Source organism: Mustelus asterias, chromosome 4, assembly GCF_964213995.1.
Source record: "Mustelus asterias chromosome 4, sMusAst1.hap1.1, whole genome shotgun sequence".
Taxonomy (NCBI): domain Eukaryota; kingdom Metazoa; phylum Chordata; class Chondrichthyes; order Carcharhiniformes; family Triakidae; genus Mustelus; species Mustelus asterias.
The window spans coordinates 104,140,706-104,159,341 of record NC_135804.1 but is presented as its reverse complement, the minus strand read 5'-3'; the positions used below and the strand labels follow the sequence as shown (position 1 = coordinate 104,159,341).

The window sequence follows — 18,636 nt, the reverse complement described above, 5'->3', positions numbered from 1 at the left end:
AATGGAACAGTCCCTATAAGAGGGCATCGTAGTCAGGAAAAGCAGCTGAGAAGCTTGGCAAAAGGGAGGCCAAAGGTTTCTTTACCGGGCCCTTGCTTCTCCAAGAAATTAAATGAAAAACCCGATCTTCCTGCACTTTTTTGGCCCTGGCTTCTTCTGCTGATGGGATGCCATTACAAGGAACCTCAAATTTTAAGTTCAAATTGCATATTTGGAAGTCTAATCTTGCATGTTTACTGGGGGAAGCCAGTGATGCACTATCAATCAAGCAAAAACTAGTTTGTATGCAAGAACAAATAGGCTTTTATTCGCAAAAGACTTGGAGCACACCCATGCTGATGAACTGGTCCGGCGACTGAGGCAGGGGGGTTGGGAGCAGTCATCTTTATACCTGGACCAGGGAGGGAGGAGTCTCAGGCAGGGCCGGCAGGGGCATGCCCAGGCATGTCACACATACACACAGGCAATAAACTTAACAGTGGTTTACCGCAGCCAGGTAGTGCCTTTTGGTCAGGTTGTCCCCTTTCCTGCTTAGTGGAGCAGTTTAAGATCTGAAATCATGGGAAGACATTGGTATTGATGTGGAAAAGTTACACCAACCATGTTCACTGGTCACCTATTCAAGGTAGGCATGGTAAAATGCTTTATCATCTTTTATGACCAAATTATATTAATTGTCAGGAAGTATGCCGAAAAACTGTATTGTCTGCTTTAAACTAGATGGGCCGCAATCCCCACTTCAGCAGAGTGTACAGTGTGTCAGAGGTTCCCAAACCGAGGTTTGCAAAGCCCAGAGGAGAGTGTGGACACTGAAGTGATGGGAAGAGCGGACCCTGGAGTGTGAGAAAGAGACGTGTGTGTTTGTGTGAGACAGGGAGACGTGGGTGTGTGTGTGAAAGTGGGAGATGTGTGTGAGAGAGAGAGAGATGTGTGTGTGTGTGTGTGAGAGAGAGAGAGAGAGAGGGAGGGGGAAGACGTGTGTGTGTGTGTGAGAGAGAGAGGGGGAGATGTGGGTGTGTATAAAGAGAGAGACGGGGGACATGGATGTCTGTGAGAGAGGGAGATGTGGGTGTGTGTGTGAGAAGGAGAGGGAGACGTAGGTGAGTGTGTGGAGGGGGGGGTCATGTGTATGTGTGAGTGTGTGTGTATGTGAGAAAGAGGGAGAGGGAGACACAGGTGTGTGTGAGGGAGAAAGAGAGATGTGTGAGGGAAAGAGGTGTGTGTGTCAGATATGAGAATCAGCTTTCCAGCATCACTCCTCCCATTAAAAATGACAAAGGCTTAAGACTTAAATATTTTAAAATCAGAAAACTTTAGATTACTCACTCCTAAAGTGGGTGCTAATTCCACGGGTTAATGTAAGGAGCCATGGGAGGGTGTCTTGACCAGGGATTAATGTGTGGGCCATGTAGCTGGCGAATGGGTTTGTGACTGTGTGCCTCTTCCTAACTCCTAATATATACATAGATATAACTAGAAAAGACTTATTTATATTGGATTTCTGTGTTCGCACCTCTATTTCACAGCAAAAACAAGTGTTGACATTATGTTTGGGATTCCCCAATGCTTTTGAGAGGTTACTAGTGGTTCTGCAGCTGCGAAACCCTAAAGTATGTTTCTCATGTTTGAAAATTCCTCAGCTTTAGTTTATGTTGAAAAGGAGGTTGCGATGAAGAAAGAGTAGAGGAAGCAAGAGGACTCTAAATGGAGTAATGGTGCAGACAGAAAGAAAACGGGTTAACGAATGAAAGGAAGTGATCAGGAACATTGCAGTAATCTATAGGTTTAACTTTGGGAGTTTGTTTTGCTTGGTTCCTCTCACTGGCTGGGAATATATTCATGTGACTTGTATTAATGTCTTCAATTGTTCCGTTCTGAAATTTCCTCTTTTTTTTGTGAACAGTTATCACCGTTTAGTATGTACTTTTAGGACATATAATACCAGGAAATCCTTATTCATTCAAGAGTGATCAACATGAAACACCCAGGAATCATCTAAAGCCAAAGGGATATTGGATCCCTGCATGGTGAACCAACATTCCTCATCCATTGTTATCTTGTAAGCTTTTGAAGTGGTGACTACCATTCAGATGATGGCAATCGCTTTAATGCATTACAAGAGTCTTAGCAATCCCACGAAAAATAACTTCAAGCCTCACTCAAAACATTTTTTTAAGAAACGGTGATATTTATGAGAGAACCTGCTGCCTACATCTTAGCGATGGAGCGGCTGCAATCCTGCTATTCTTTGCTACAGGTTGAACATCATATCGATTTTCACCATGGTATATTTTTAGGTCTGCTGACCTCTCCAAACTATCTGTTTCAGGTTTTTTTGCCTTCACGAAGCACCAAACACATCAATGTTATATTGCTGGCACAGATATGGGGAACGACAGTGCAACATTTCACAACTGTACTTTTTTCTTAAAACCTATAATTAGCTGGGAGCCAATGGATTACTGACCAATGTAATATTTTTACCTTATGATCCATTAGTAAGCCTTTGTCAAACTAACAAAAGCCTGGCCGTGCTTTTTGGATTCCAAGATTTGCAGTCAATCAGCAATATTAGTTCAGTACAATATCTGTAATATGCAATTGTAGATTTTTCAAAATTGAGTCCTCAGACATTAAAGATAATGTCAGGGAACATGGGAAGCTAGTTTATGGGAGAACATTATTTGGAATCTCAGATAGAAAGGAATCATACACCCAAGTTTAATTTTCACTGGCAGTGCACTGGTTAATGTATTTGTCTAACATTTATTTGTACTTATTTTAAGGAAGTCACTAATCAGTAGAAATTTAAACAGTGCATAAACGTACACAAATGCATTAACCAGTGGGCTACTAGAGGAAATTAAATCCTGAATTGAACCCGATAAGTGTTCTAGCATATGTTGTGATGACTTTTGTCTTTAAGGTATTAACCTTCTTCAGCATCAGCCAATGTCACCCAGAATCATGTGTCCTAGTTTTTGGACAGTTTCTGTTAAACTAAGCCTTTCCACATCAGCTCCCTTCAAATACACTGTATATTGCAGCTTGCACCAGTGAAGCATAGGATGTTACCCTCATGGGTGATTGGATCAGTCAGCCTTTCTATCACCTAGCAAGCTGGTTTGGCAATCTGTCAGCATTCTGAGGAATCTCACACACATTCTCTTTATGCAGGATGGATGGAGCTTGAGCATGTTTTGTGAAAGGCTGGCTCCACAACCTGAAGAAGGAACCACTTTGAATTGGTGGGGAGGGGTCTAGCTCAGACTAAAACATGAAACATTTTCTAAAGTTAGAATTTAAAATGTTTGAATCTAAGAAGTTGGAACAATATAAAGCTCAAGTCAAAGATAGATTCAGAATCTCAAAGTGCACGCAAGGAAAGATGACTAAGCATTTACTGGGGTGGGGCATTGTCATTTGCATATTGTTCTTTAATCATTCTTTACAAAATTAATAGTGGAAGGGGAAAATATTACTTCCAATCATGGTCCTACATGAAAGGGACCAATGACCAACAGTATTTCCTTTAACGGAGCCTGGTATTTCCTCAGTCCTCCGGAGAATATATCCTTGCTTGTCTCCCCCCCTTCTTCACTTGCATAATAAACTTCCCTCAATAGTGGTAGCATCTCTCAAATTGGAATTTTAGAAACAATGCTCTCTCATTTGGAGGGGTAACCTTTGAGTCCCATGCTGGTATGCTTATATGTAGAATTGACAACGTGGTGACAACCTGGTGTCAGAGAAATAGGGGAAGATTAGGAGTGGGGACAGAAGTGATTAAATGGCAAAATGGATGATGGAGGCAAGAGGGCTTGGAGGAGCGAGGGAAGGTTATTCTGTTCACCAAATCCCAACCAAACTCAGGCATTATCTGCATTGTAATTTTAATTGTATGGAGTTGCAGCCATAGTATAATCAGGAATGAAAATGACGATCTCCTAAAATTATTTCTTACAATACTTTTCATTGTGCAGCTACGTATTGTATCAATTGGCAATTACTAGCATTTATTATTGAGCTACAGTTCGCATTAAGCTGCCCGAGTAATATCCTTCGTCACAACCTTGGAGTTCCCATTTCTGTAATGATGTGACATTTGCACTTGACACTCAATGAGATGATTCATTTGTGCACTATTGTAGGAACTTGCGTGTTGTGAGCCTCATGCCAATTTAGAATCTGTGTTGAGACTGCCCAGACTTGTTACACTTTGCAGCCATGTAGCAGTCAGATTCTCATCCTATTATTCTGATCTGGACTGAAACCATGTTGAGGTCTTTGTACACCCATTACCATACACCCATAACCCTATCTCCTCGTTGACCTAGATTGGCTCTTGGTTAAGCGACAGCTCAATTTTAAAATTCTCACCCTTACATTCAAATTGCACCAGGACCTTGATTCTTCCTATCTCTGTGACCTCCTCCAGTCCATATAAACCTCCCAAGGTAACTGGCTCCTCAAATTCTGGCCTCTTGAACATCCAGCATTTTATTTGTTCCATGATTGGCAGCTGTGCCTTCAATTGTCAAGGCCTTAAGCCTTTGCATTCCCTCCCTTAAAGATATTTGCCTCTCTTTACTCCTTAAGACATCCTGTAAAACCTACCTCTTTGACCAAGATTTTGGTGATCTGCTCCAATATCTCATTGTGTGTGTCGGTATTAAATTCTGAATCTTGTGAAGCACCTTGGAATGTTTATTAAGTCACTATATAAGTGCACGTTGTTTTGCTGAAGGGCTCTCATTGACTGACTGTTCCATCCAGTCCCAAAACTGATTACAAACAGACTGTGACTTATTCAAATTTGTTAAAGCATAACTGGTTTACAAAATAACCTGCATTGAATTATTTTTAAAATGAATATTTGAAAGAAAGGAAACATTTATCTAGAGCCTTCCAAAACATCAATCTCCTAATGCAATTTACAGTACTTTTGAAGTCTAGCCACTCTTGTAATGTATTCCATTGCTAACATCTCAAACCAATTTGCTTAATAAATTACTTTTGAGATTAGGTATTGTTGAGCATGTATTATTGTGTTGAAAAGTTACATTATAGAGTCATAGAAGTTTAGAACATGGAAACAGGCCCTTTGGCCCAACTTGTCCATGCTGCCTTTTTTTTTAAACCACTAAGCTCGTCCCAATTGCCTGCGTTTGACCCATATCCCTCTATACCCATCTTACCCATGTAACTGTCTAAATGCTTTTTAAAAGACATAATTGTACATGTCTTTACTACTACCTCTGGCAGCTCATTCCAGACACTCATCATCCTCTGTGAAAAAATTGCCCCTCTGGATCCTTTAGTACCTCTCCTGTCTCACCTTAAACCTCTGCCCTCTAGTTTTAGACTCCCCTACCTTTGGGAAAAGATGTTGACTATCTAGTTGATCTATACCCCTCATTATTTTATAGACTTCTATAAGATCACCCCTAAATCTCCTACGCTCCAGGGAAAAAAGTCCCAGTCTATTGTTCCAACTTTACAGTAACCATGGTCATTATTGGTACTGATGGAAAGATTTTTAGCTTTGACATTAGTATTGATGTCAATGCTGAAGTTAACTTTAAACATTTTCATTGGTGTCTGCAATCCTTTTGATTTTGATAGAATCATAGTGTTATGGTGGAATTAAAGTGATGGACACAAAATGGTTGCCTGGCACACAAAATGGTTACCTGGGAAGGGACATTAACGGGCACTGGCTTTTAGCACAGACAGTTACACAAAAGGTTAAAACCTGCAGGATCTGAATTGCTGCAGGAAGCTGGTCAGAGCTTGAGGCACTTTAGATAAGTGCAGACCCAGAACAATGAGTCTGATAATAAGGTCAGCCACAGATGGGGACATAAATACATAAATGTAACAAGATCAGCCACTGAATGTATAGATCAAAACCAGTCATTGATAGAGACTGCATAAATGTTTCCATTCTATGAATAATGATATGTTAACTGTCCATGTCTGTAGCTGTCTGCTTGCAACGATGTGTTAACTATCGATGTCCGTATCTGTCTACTCAACTTGTAACGATGTGTTAAAGGCTAAAGTCCATACTGCCTATTGTCTAAAAGGTATAAAAATGATCAACTACCATTGTGTAGTTGAGAAGGTAGCTGCCAAGTACTGCGGAGTACCAGTGCTTTCTCCCAAAGTTTTGTGTCCGAAATAAAACTGTATTGTTGAAAACTCCAAGTCCGACTCCGAAGTGGTAAATTTCCCACAACAATAGAATGCCTACAGTGCAGAAGGAGGTCATTTGATCCACCGAATCTGGATCGACTCTTATCCAGACCCTATCCCCATAAACCCATGTATTTATCCCACTAACCCCCATAACCTGTATATATATCTTGGGATTGTGGAGGAAGCCGCAGCATCCGGAGGAAACCCATGCAGACATGGGGAGAACGTGCAAACTCCACACAGACGGTGACCCAAGACCAGAATTGAACCTGGGTCCCTGGCGTGCTGCAGCTCCACACAATGAAAATTTAAACGTCTATCCCTTCCAGATTGCAAGCTTCCAGCTTTGATAAAATGGTGTAAAGTAATTCTGGAAACCTGTATTAATAACCATTTGTATTTCTGCCTCTAGGACAATGAGCTGTGTTAACAGGTTCCATATACACTTAGGCAGCAAGAACATCAGCTTTTATTCAGAATGAGTTACTCTTTGGACCTTAAATATAAAGTTAATACATTCAATAAAATAAGTCATTGAGTTGTGTTGAAACTAAGGAATGGTAGTTTTGGGAAACGGCAACAATTTCAAATTTGCATTCCTACCACCCCCGCCCCAACACCAAAGTTAAATCAGAATAAATTTCTCAATTACAAAAACACTATTCTCTCATACACCGGTGTGACATTTTTCATTTATAATGTTGGCCATTTTTGGGAAATCTGAGTGAGACTAACAATTTGGGGAGAGATTAGGAAATACAATTCTCTAAACTTATTTCACACAAAGCATTTGCACCTCTTAGATGATGAAGATCAATTAACCTGAACAAGAATTTTAAAAAAGTGAACACGGTAGCACAGTGGTTAGCACTGCTGCTTCACAGCTCCAGGGTCCCGGGTTCGATTCCCGGCTCGGGTCACTGTCTGTGTGGAGTTTGCACATTCTCCTCGTGTTTGCGTGGGTTTCCTCCGGGTGCTCCGGTTTCCTCCCACAGTCCAAAGATGTGCGGGTTAGGTTGATTGGCCAGGTTAAAAATTGCCCCTTAGAGTCCTGAGATGCGTAGGTTAGAGGGATTAGCGGGTAAATATGTGGGGGTAGGGCCTGGGTGGGATTGTGGTCGGTGCAGACTCGATGGGCCGAATGGCCTCCTTCTGCACTGTAGGGTTTCTATGAATCTTCTATGAATTATCCCACTAACTTCCAATTCTGAGTCCCGAAGAAAATAGGGAAAAGTGGTGAAGCAAATATATTGCAAATCTTGAACATTGCAATGTCAATGATAATTTTCAGATTTCATTAAACATGGTTTTACTGTGCCCCAGCAGGACTGTTTCTGATAAAGCAGTTTCTAACTTTAGATTCTGCACCCTTGCTCGTGCATGCACTGCTGTTTCAGCAACAGGAAATCAGCCACAGTCTGTTACCCAAGCACAAACAATTCACAATTGTCTGATTTGTGTTTGCACTCTGTGGCTAGTGTCTTTAGATTTGCTTTTCAGTTTTAGGCAATAATGAATTGAGCCAGCTTCACAAAAAGAAAAAGTGACTCCAAAGTATAGACATAATAAGCTAAAATTAGCCAAATATCCAGATAAACGCACAGCCAACTGATTTGTTGGTAAGTGAGTAAGAGGCTGCCAGGACTGTGGCATTTTAAAAAAGTTTATTTATTACTGTCATAAGTAGGCTTATGCTGCAATGAAGGTACTGTGAAAATCCCCTAGTCGCCGCACTCTGGCGCCTGCTCGGGTATACTGAAAGAAAATTTAGCATGGCCAATGCACCTAACCAGCACGTCTTTCAGACTGTGGGAGGAAACTGGAGGACCCAGAGGAAACCCACGCAGACACAGGGAGAATGTACAGACTCCGCACAGACAGTGACCCAAGCCAGGAATCGAACCCAGGTCCCTGGCACTGTGCCACCCTATTGCCCACTTGGTCACCATTGTGAGAATATCACTGTGAGGCACAAACATCCCTCCATTAAACAAAACTGCGGCCAGTAGCAGCCAACACTGTTGTAGAGCTGGAAGGAGCATGCCTTCTCCTAAAACACTGCACAAATACTAGTTCAGAAGATTCTATCTTTTGGGGGGCATAAGGGCATGAATCCTGATATCAGAATTTTGTCTGAATTTCTCACTCAATATCAGGGTCAACAAGGTTATTTAGTCTCAGTCTTCTACAGTATTACATTTCAAAATGCCAGCAGAATACCACCTGTGGCAAAGCACTGAATGATGTTGATTACACTAACAATATACCTATTTGGTAGATGAAAGCTAATTTCTGATTTACTGCCGGAAGAATGCAGTTCTTCAGGTTGCCCAAGGCAGCCTAACTCCCTGTTTCACACATACCTTCACCCTCTGTGTTAAATAGCTCATAAACATGGATTTGCACAGTGGTAAGTACTTGTAGGTCCAAACATTATCCAGTAATGGGAAAATGTGGCTCAGTACTTGTAGGTCAAACATTATCCAGTAAGTTTCCAAAAGTTTCCTGCCTTACTGACAAATAGGTGTGTAGCCATCTTGTTCTGCTTCACATTCTTATCAGTGCACAGGATCCCTTCATCATATTAAAGCATGTCAGTTTCCACATGCTTTATATCATTAAAACCACTCTACTGTCAATAAATTGTCACACTGCTTGACCAACATCCAGTACTGGATAAGGAGAAATTTCCTCTAACAGATTTTGTAAAGACTGCTCTTAGTCCCCGTAACAAACTCCATTCCCTCCCTAGTCACTGATATCATTAAGCTACCTTACCTAATGCTCAGACTGTTACAATCTTGGGCCAAATGTTGGCTCCTGAGTTCACAGAGTCAGGATTCCACACACCTAGGGGAGAAATGGTGCTGAGCCTGAGCCTTCCTGCGAAGGTGGCTGCTGAGCTAAATGGATGCCATTGCTCAGGTGCCCTGATCTCCCAGTTTGGCTCATTATCGTATCGATGGTAGCTGAGCAGAGACTGATAGCCAAGTTCCGCACACATGAGGACGGCCTCAACCGGGATCTTGGGTTCGTGTCACACTATCTGTAACCCCCATGACTTGCCTGGGCTTGCAAAATCTCACTAACTGTCCTGGCTGGAGATAATACACATCTCGTTAACCTGTGCTTAACCCTCTCTCCGTTCACATTGTCTGTACCTTTAAGACTTGATTACCTGTAAAGACTCACATTCCAACCATTATCTTGTAAATTGAGTTTGTATCTATATATGCCCTGTTTGTGAACAGAACTCCTCACTCACCTGATGAAGGGACAGCGTTCCGAAAGCTGGTGGCTTGTGCTACCAAATAGACCTGTTGGACTTTAACCTGGTGTTGTGAGACTTCTTACTGTCATTAATATATTGCCATCCCTCCAACAGAACAAGAGAAAGCTGCTTTCACCCCATCAGTACATCTTGGATTACTGAATATTTAACTAATGATATTTAAGAAGTGATGCATTTTGGAAGAAATAATGTAGGGAGGAGTTATACAATAAATGGCAGAGTCATCAGGAGTATAGAAACACACAGGGACCTAGGTGTGCAAGTCCACAAATCCTTGAAGGTGGCAACACAGGTGGAGAAGGTGGTGAAGAAGGCATATGGTATGCTTGCCTTTATAGGACGGGGTATAGAGTATAAAAGCTGGAGTCTGATGATGCAGCTGTATAGAATGCTGGTTAGGCCACATTTGGAGTACTGCGTCCAGTTCTGGTTGCCACACTACCAGAAGGACGTGGAGGCGTTAGAGAGAGTGCAGAGAAGGTTTACCAGGATGTTGCCTGGTATGGAAGGTCTTAGCCATGAGGAGAGATTGGGTAAACTGGGGTTGTTCTCCCTGGAAAGACAGAGAATGAGGGGAGATCTAATAGAGGTGTACAAGATTATGAAGGGGATAGATAGGGTGAACGGTGGGAAGCTTTTTCCCAGATCAGAAGTGACGTTCACGAGGGGTCACGGGCTCAAGGTGAGAGGGGCGAAGTATAACTCAGATATTAGAGGGATGTTTTTTACACAGAGGGTGGTGGGGGCCTGGAATGCGCTGCCAAGTAGGGTGGTGGAGGCAGGCACGCTGACATCGTTTAAGATTTACCTGGATAGTCACATGAGCAGCCTGGGAATGGAGGGATACAAACGATTGGTCTAGTTGGACCAAGGAGCGGCACAGGCTTGGAGGGCCGAAGGGCCTGTTTCCTGTGCTGTACTGTTCTTTGTTCTAATGACTATGATTCATTCTATAACTTTACTGTCTGTGCTTCCGCTGTTCTTAATACTTGAAATCATTAACATTGATTCTCAACTGCCCCCTAAGGGCAACTAGAGATGGGCAATAAATGCTGGCCAGCTAACGATTTGCATGCCCTATGACTGAATTAAATAAAAACAAAAGTAATTGTGTTACCATCAGTACAGCCAGAAAATCATAAGGGAAAATGCAGCTGACACACAATGTTACTCAACAATTACATTTATTGAATTAAACAAAATGTTTTCATTGTACCTATCAATTTCTAATTTTATGTTATGTTTTGAATTGAAATGACAAAAGAATCAAATAGGATTTGTGGCTTGATTTTGAATACTCCCTAAAGCTGGCTAAGAATTCACTTCTGCAACAAGAGCTTAATTGTGCCCATTTATATTTCCTGTCTTCCTTTCTAATTAAAGTACTGATTCAACAGGTGCCAATTTTCTCCCATTCCTCATTCAATCAAGAGAGTTGGGACATTGACAACAGAAATTTCCTCAGGGATATGCAATCAGCCACCGTGATTGTGCCAAAACCCTTGAAAACACAAGGGAAGAATTGTCTGCACTTGCTGGTGGTGAGCTTGGAGGTGGGAAAGGCATATAGTTAGGCAGGATGGTGACGTACTGGAAGATACAAACTAGGACCAGGTCACCTTCCCGCCTCTGCCAGAATAACGTCTTGGACGGGAAGGCCCATAATCGCCCTGTTTGCTGTGCCATCTGTCATGGGCTTTAAGTGGTGAATTAATGACCAACTCATCCTGCCGCTACTGGTATTAGTCCAGCTGCAGGACGGCCTGCTGCCACGCAAGTTGTATGGCAGCTAAAACAGTGCGGCTGGCTTGCCACCTCAGGTGGCAGGGTCCATTAATCAAAGACACTCAGTGCCTGATTGAGGAATCTGACATGGGGAGAGTGAACCGAGTGATTTATTTCCCTCCTATCACTCAGGAGGTGCTAATCCCAACCTCCTAGTTGAATCCTGTACTAAATTAGCACAGACCTGCAGTATTGTTATTATACTGGTTTGTATGGTTCAGCAACCCTCTGGGCAGTGTACTTACAGTAAGAGTTTTAACAACACCAAGTTAAAGTCCAACAGGTTTATTTGGTAGCAAATGCCATTAGCTTTCGGAGCGCTGCTCCTTCGTCAGATGGAGTGGAAATCTGGAAATTTACTCAGGCAGATTTCCACTCCATCTGACGAAGGAGCAGCGCTCCGAAAGCTAATGGCATTTGCTACCAAATAAACCTGTTGGACTTTAACCTGGTGTTGTTAAAACTCTTACTGTGTTTACCCCAGTCCAACGCTGGCATCTCCACATCATGACTACCAGTACACTTACCCACAGATCAACAGTGGAGCTCACTTTGCCTCTCTAAGTACTATTGGAGTCTCAGGAACTGGTCTTGGTATTTGCACACATGGATACCTCTACCATCATGACCTTAATGTTGCATCCCACTTTGTCTTTCTTCCCAGCTGTTCAATTCTATATATTTTTCCCACTTTTACAACGTTAACAGTTTCTACTTTTTTTTGGCAACAACAATACTAGGAAACTGCTAATGTGCTAGAATTGTTCTCCAGACCTGGCTAAACTCCAATGGAACATAGACCTCAGACCCTCTACTACACCCACAGCATATCATTAACAACCCTTGGAGCCAACAGCAGGCAACATGTGGTTTTACATTGTCTGATCAGAAGGAATTGTGAAAACCTATCCAGTTTCACTGTCATACTAACTCTACGGAGCTTCAGGTTCAAACAAAGTTCCTTCAATCTCTCTTTCTCTGTTGAAATAATAGTTGGGATTTTATGAAGTTTCATCCCTGGTTTGCACTTTGCTAGTTGAGAATGAATGAATATCTTCTGTTTATCTAGCTGGGCATCCAGCCCCCTGCATTTACAACAGATATAGGTTACCCAGTCACTGACATCCACCTACCTCCCCACTTTGTCTTATTCTGTAATCAGGGCCTCATGGGGAAGTTTCACAGGCAGTATTTGCATTCCAGGAGCTTTTCCTCTCGTGTTATTAAGCTGTTGACTGGAAGTTACCATAGTCAAGTTTGGTTTTGTCCAACATTGGCATTCACATTTCCATTACAAACTGCTATGTGGCAAATCCAAGGACACTGGAGGACAACTTTTATGGAACTGCTGAAAATCAATTTACTCAGGACACACAAAGGATTGAACCAGAGAACCTACAGATAGTGGAAAATTGCAAGGATGGGATTCCCCTTGGAACACCACCCACCCAGACCTGGTCATGATTTTATGCTGAGGTGGGCACAACTTTGGAAGGGAAGCCCACCCTTGCCCCAGTTAATGCCCTTAAGTGACCACTTAATGGCCTCTTCCCAGTCTCAGTTTTTAGGTTGGCGGGCAGATGAAAGATCGGAAGTGGGGAACCCAAAATTGAACTAGATTTGATCTCAGGCAGGAGGTGGTTGGTGGGGGCATCAATCAGAAGCCCCCTTCTACTGTGGACACCCTCCCTTTAGGACCAGTGATCGCTGGACATCCCTCTCCACCCCAAGACCACCATCACTCCCCTGGTGACCCCCCCAAGCTTTCGCTAACCCCTCCCACTCACCTTTCCTCCAATTCCAGGCATATGTTCCAGTTAGGTAGCTGCAGTACCTCGTCTGGTCACTCCAGCGCTACTCTTGGAATGATTGGAGAGCTACCAGCCAATCTAATGGGCCTGCAGCTCTCTAATGTGGGGCTTCCTCCCAGAGGTGGGCAGAAAACCCGCCTTCTGCCAATCAAAGTTCATTGGATCATGAAATGGCATTGGGTCTGTTGACTCTCCGGATGGTGGGGTTCGAGCTCTGGACTAGATCTAAATTTCTATCCCATAAACTTTTACTTTTATCTTTTGGGTAATTAAGGAGGAAAAAAACAGTTTAACAAAATCTGCTGGGCTTATGAATTCCTCCTGTTTTCTGTTGGGAGGGCACGGTGGCACAGTGGTTAGCACTGCTGCCTCACAGCGCCAGTGACCTGGGTTCAATTACGGCTTGGGTCACTGTTTCTGTGGAGTTTGCATGTTTTCCCCATGTCTGCATAGGTTTCCTCTGGGTGCTCTGGTTTCCTCCCACACTCCAAAGACGTGTGGGTTAGGTTGATTAACCATGCTAAATTGCCCCTTAGCATCAGTGGGACTAGCAGGGAATGCATGGGGTTGCAGGGAAAGGGCCAGGCTTGATGGGCCGAATAGCTTCCTTCTAGGAATTCTATGATTCTATGAAAATAGTTGATAAGCACTCAATAGCAGTTAACGGCTACTTCCATTAAGTACACAGTCCATTTCAGAACATGCTTTTAATCTACAGATAAGGTGATGAAAAGAACAAGATTGGCACGAATAAATGATGAAACCTGGATCAAATAGAAGTGATGTAGAACATGGAAATGTCAACCTGCAGAATTACCAACATGTACAGAAATACGTTGGATCCTTAGTGTCACTATTTGCAAAAGCCATATCATTTTGTACACCATGTACAAACAGACAAACAAAAATTCAAGAAAAAAGTACAACCCACAAATAGTGCAGCGCAGTTCCGGATTCAGCAAAAGCAAGTGCATTTTTTTCTTCCCAAGATGTTACTTGAGCACAGTTATACAGATTCACCTCCCCAACCAGGCCCCAAGCATATGACTTGTCCATTAGTGCAACGCAATAAACAAATGTGCTTTTTATTAGAGCGTGTCATTCTTGGACAGTGTTAATGAAATGGGGTTGGAGGGAGAGAAAGGGTGATCCGATATAGGTTGGATGTGAAAAGATGCTTTTTGTGGGAAAAAAATGGCAAGATATTCAAGAAAGTGATATGATTTCCATATACAAGAATGTCCTTTTGTCTATTCTATTTACGAATCTGGTGAAATGCTTTAGAAAGCTTTTACCAGGTAAAGTGGGCTGATATTTTTAAATGAAAAAGGGTTTCAAAATTTGAACATATTTCTTCAGCTTACTTTTGTAATTTGACTATTTGTTCAGTGAAGTGCTTCATTAATATTCATCAGCAAAGAGAAATTTAGAACTCACACCAGGCTCACATTTTCAACATTGTTTTGTCTTGGTAATCCTTGCTTAACTCAAAACCATATAGTACTAAAAATGGTCATTTAGTACATCATGTTGGATCTTTGGAAGTGTTATCTAACTACTCCTACTCTCCTGCTCTTTTGCCATAGCTCTGAAATGTTTTCCTTTTCAGACATATATTTAATTCCCTTTGACTCTGCTTCCACTATCCTTTCCAGATCATCATAATTCGCAGTGTAAAAGGAAGAATGTAACCCTCTCCCTGGTTCTTTTGCTAATAATCTTAAACTGGTGTCCTGCAGTTACTACAAAATGGAAAAAATTACACTCTGCCAAAACTTTTCCTAATTGTGAACGAAGTGGTGACACTGTTGAAGGAGCTTTCGATGCACTTGAGGTTGTTCTTCAAGCATTGCCATTCATGTATGTATAGTGGTTGGAAACAGTCTCGTTTCTGGGCAGAAGGCTATGGGTTAATATCCCACACCAAGATTTGAGTTATAATCTGGGCTGACACTGCAATGCAGCAATGAGAAAATGCTGCATTGGTGGAGGTGCCATCCTTCCTGTTCCAGTGGGCATTCAAAACTGCACTGGGAAGGCTGAAATTCTGCAAAAATGGTTGAGATTAAATAGGTTAAACGATCCTGTCATTGATAATCTAATTTCAGGTTACAACATTTGAATCCGCGTTGATTTCTAAAAGTGGTCTCATATAATGAATCTTCATATACTGTACCTTAAGCTTTTCATATCTATCACTCAGTGAGGAAACCTGGTGCTCCCGGTGACGTCCTACAAGTTTGCATAAGGCACAGATCAGCTGATCATCCGTGACACAGTACATATTCACCTTTTCGTCTTCGTGTTCCAGACACATTAGTCCACGGAGATGAGAGTCCGGAATGGGCTCAATCAGTCGGTGGCCGGTGAACGGCTTCTTGTTGGGGTGGGTGGCCCGGAGGCACCGGTCACAGTAGGAGACCTCGCATGTCACACAGGTCTTAATGGCATCCCGCGGCGGCTCTTGCTCGCAGAACTGGCACTGGACCTTCTCAGAGGACATGGTGACAGGATCCTTGTAGGATCGCTCACGGCGACATTCACTGGGGGAGTTGGGGCCACTCAGTGAGGCTTTCTGAAAGCGATCGATGATGTTTTGCAGAGTTACATTCCGCTTCAACCCCTCCAAGCCGCGGTGATTCAGGGATATAACATAGCGGCAGGTCGGACACTGGAAGGCAGCAATCGATTGGATTGTCTCGTTGGAGGTGCAGTGAGAGACAAGGATCCGATGGGCACAGTTGAAACACAGGCTGTGGGCACACGGTAACAGCAGAGGGTCTTCAAATAGCTCCAGACAAATTGGGCAGGTTAATTCAGATTCAAGTGTTTCCATCTTCAGGCAAAGCAAGCTTGCATCATCAGCGGTACCCAGGGAAGCTGGTCAGCTACCTACAAGAATAAATAATAAGAAAAAGAATCAACTTGAGCTGATCATACATATCATTTAAAACATGACAAAGATCTTTCCCTTGACTGAACTGTAACATTCAAAAAAGTGTTTCAGACCCCTGTCAAGGAGACCCCATTTAGTAATTCATTAAATAGTCATGTATTGTCTCGTTGGAGGTGCAGTGAGAGACAAGGATCCGATGGGCACAGTTGAAACACAGGCTGTGGGCACACGGTAACAGCAGAGGGTCTTCAAATAGCTCCAGACAAATTGGGCAGGTTAATTCAGATTCAAGTGTTTCCATCGTCAATGTAGGAATATGGGGGTAGGGCCTGGGTGGGATTGTGGTCGGTGCAGACTCGATGGGCCGAATGGCCTCTTTCTGTACTGTAGGGTTTCTATGATTTCTATGAAATAGTGAATCTGAAGGCCTATGCTTAATGCTCGGTTAATGTCAAGTTTCCTGACATTAATTTATGGTGTAAGCTTGACAATAATGAAATAGGAATAAATGGTCTTTGTCTAGCTCAGCTGACTCCTAATGGACATTGTCTGTCTATAGATATCATGTGAAAAAGGGGATCCGCTGAGGGTGTGATACTCACTCTCCTTTCCTGCTAATATTTGCTGTCCTGTCTCAGAGGGAAAGCATGGGAACTTAGACAAGTTATTGAAGGGCCACTGGTGCTCACTGCAGTTAAGCAATCCCAGCAGGAATCAACATTTCAACAGAGAAAATGGGAGTGGCATGGGCGGGTGTACAGGTGTGGGAGCATCTTCTTACAAAATGCTCATGGCAAATCTTTTTCTTTTTAGGGTGGAAAAGCACCCAGTGGAGATGTGTCTCATTGTGGTGAAAATCATGTGCAGGTGATGCCTTGGTCTTCTGAAATTTGCTTCAAACAATTGGCTTACAAACTAATGGGAAAAGGTTTGGTAATCAACTACTTATTTCGTTTTGAAAAAAAAACTGGAACTAATGACCTTAATGTATTAAAACTATTTAGCTGATAAGTTCCCACTCGGCCCCAAAACAAAGAAAATCTTTCAGAGGAGCAAATATTGATATTTCATTGTAAACATAGGATATGAGTGGTTGAGGCATGAGTGGTTTCTATGATTTCTTCTATGATTTCTATGATATCGGTAAAATGATGCTGCATACCCTGGGAAATTGGAAATACGATGCATTATGCAATGTTGTATGTCTTACTCAAGTAGGCTTGTGCTTACAACCCAAGATCAAGTTGAATTGTCGAATAATGTGTTGAGGAGTTCAAAATGTCATTTGCAGCACAATCTGCGATCATTTGTGCAATAAACTATCCCAGTCGGGAAACTCCGAGGCATGAGTGGTTGTAAGTTCTATCATCTCAAAAATAGTCATTTTCTGTTTCTGTCTGTATCCAAGACTGGCCATTATTTTACTCCAAAGCATGCTTTGGGAAAAGGAGAGGACTTTGTGAAGGCAGAGAACAAATGGCCAGATTGTTTTGTAGATAAGACTGAGAGCAAACAGACTGGGGTTAGAAAACAGGCAAGAGGCCAGGCATAAACTGGAAGAGGTAGAGAATAAAGCACGTTTGACAGAAATAGAAGACAATCACATATGATTGCAAGATGCACTGTAGCTGTGGGTCAGGGGAGAAAATGAAATCAGGTTTGTAACTGATAGAAGGAAGAAAGACTAATGATACTGGAAGTGCATGATCATATTGAATGGTGGTGCAGGCTCGAAGGGCTGAATGGCCTACTCTTGCACCTATTTTTTATGTTTCTATGTTTCACCACTGAAGCTGCAAGGTCCTTCCCTTAGTCTGAATGGATGGGTGTAATCTTAGACAGTGTTGGTTACTCATGAACCAACATTTCTTGTAGGAACAAGATTGACAAGTCAGGAAGTGCATCATTCTGCTCATTTGAAATATAGGTTCTACAAAAAGATGCGAGAAAACCCCCCAGCTCTGTGCAATTGCTGAGCTGCCCGATTTCTCTTTCTCTTCCTTTGGTGAAAATAACTCCACATCCTATCAGTGTCTCCCAACAGACTAGCACACCACACGAGGCTATAGATCTGGCTTCTGCCACTTCATACTTTACACTCACCTTATCTCTCAGTCACATTTAGACTGGGTTCTCAAATTTGCTCAAATACCAGAAGCAATAACTAAGATTGTAACCGATAAAACAGATAGATCTGTCACAGGTATTGCTGGTGTCTTGTCACAAGATTATAAAGTACATATGGACATGGATGGCCGTTTGGCCCATTCAGGTTCAACAATCCACAAAAATGTACAATACCACATCTACCCAACTACCCATTAAGCAGTTCCAAAGTTTTTGTTTGCACTACTCAAACTGAAAATTCATTCAAAGTAACAATTAGAGCTCGTGAAGAACTTCCTGACATCAGTCCTTGTGACCCTTTGTCTTGTTTCAGCTGAACTGGAAGTAGTATTCTGAATTTACTTTATTTGCACCCATTTATTCAATAACTTAAATACTTCTACAAGGCACCTCATAATCATCTTTCAACGGAGAGTCAACAATTATCCAATCGTTCCTTGTAACGTAAATCTCCCAACAGTAGATAGAAGCCTGGTGATTCCTGAGAGTACATACTGGCCAGGTCTTCCTCATAGCTCACTGAT

The 18,636-nt window shown here is 42.3% G+C and overlaps 1 protein-coding gene across 5 annotated transcripts in view; it reads right to left on the bottom strand.

Moving 5' to 3' along the window:
- The window catches only part of mid2 (midline 2), a 277,273-nt gene that overhangs the window by 116,644 nt on the left and 141,993 nt on the right, over positions 1 to 18,636 (bottom strand). For 2 of the 5 annotated variants that reach the window (XM_078211507.1, XM_078211506.1), the window contains exon 2: positions 15,380 to 15,981. In XM_078211507.1, the coding sequence (XP_078067633.1) occupies positions 15,380 to 15,925 (546 nt within the window). In that variant the 5' untranslated portion in view covers positions 15,926 to 15,981. Of the gene's footprint in view, positions 1 to 15,265; positions 15,982 to 18,636 lie in introns of all 5 variants that reach the window. The other 3 variants (XM_078211504.1, XM_078211503.1, XM_078211505.1) reach the window with 2 other exon arrangements.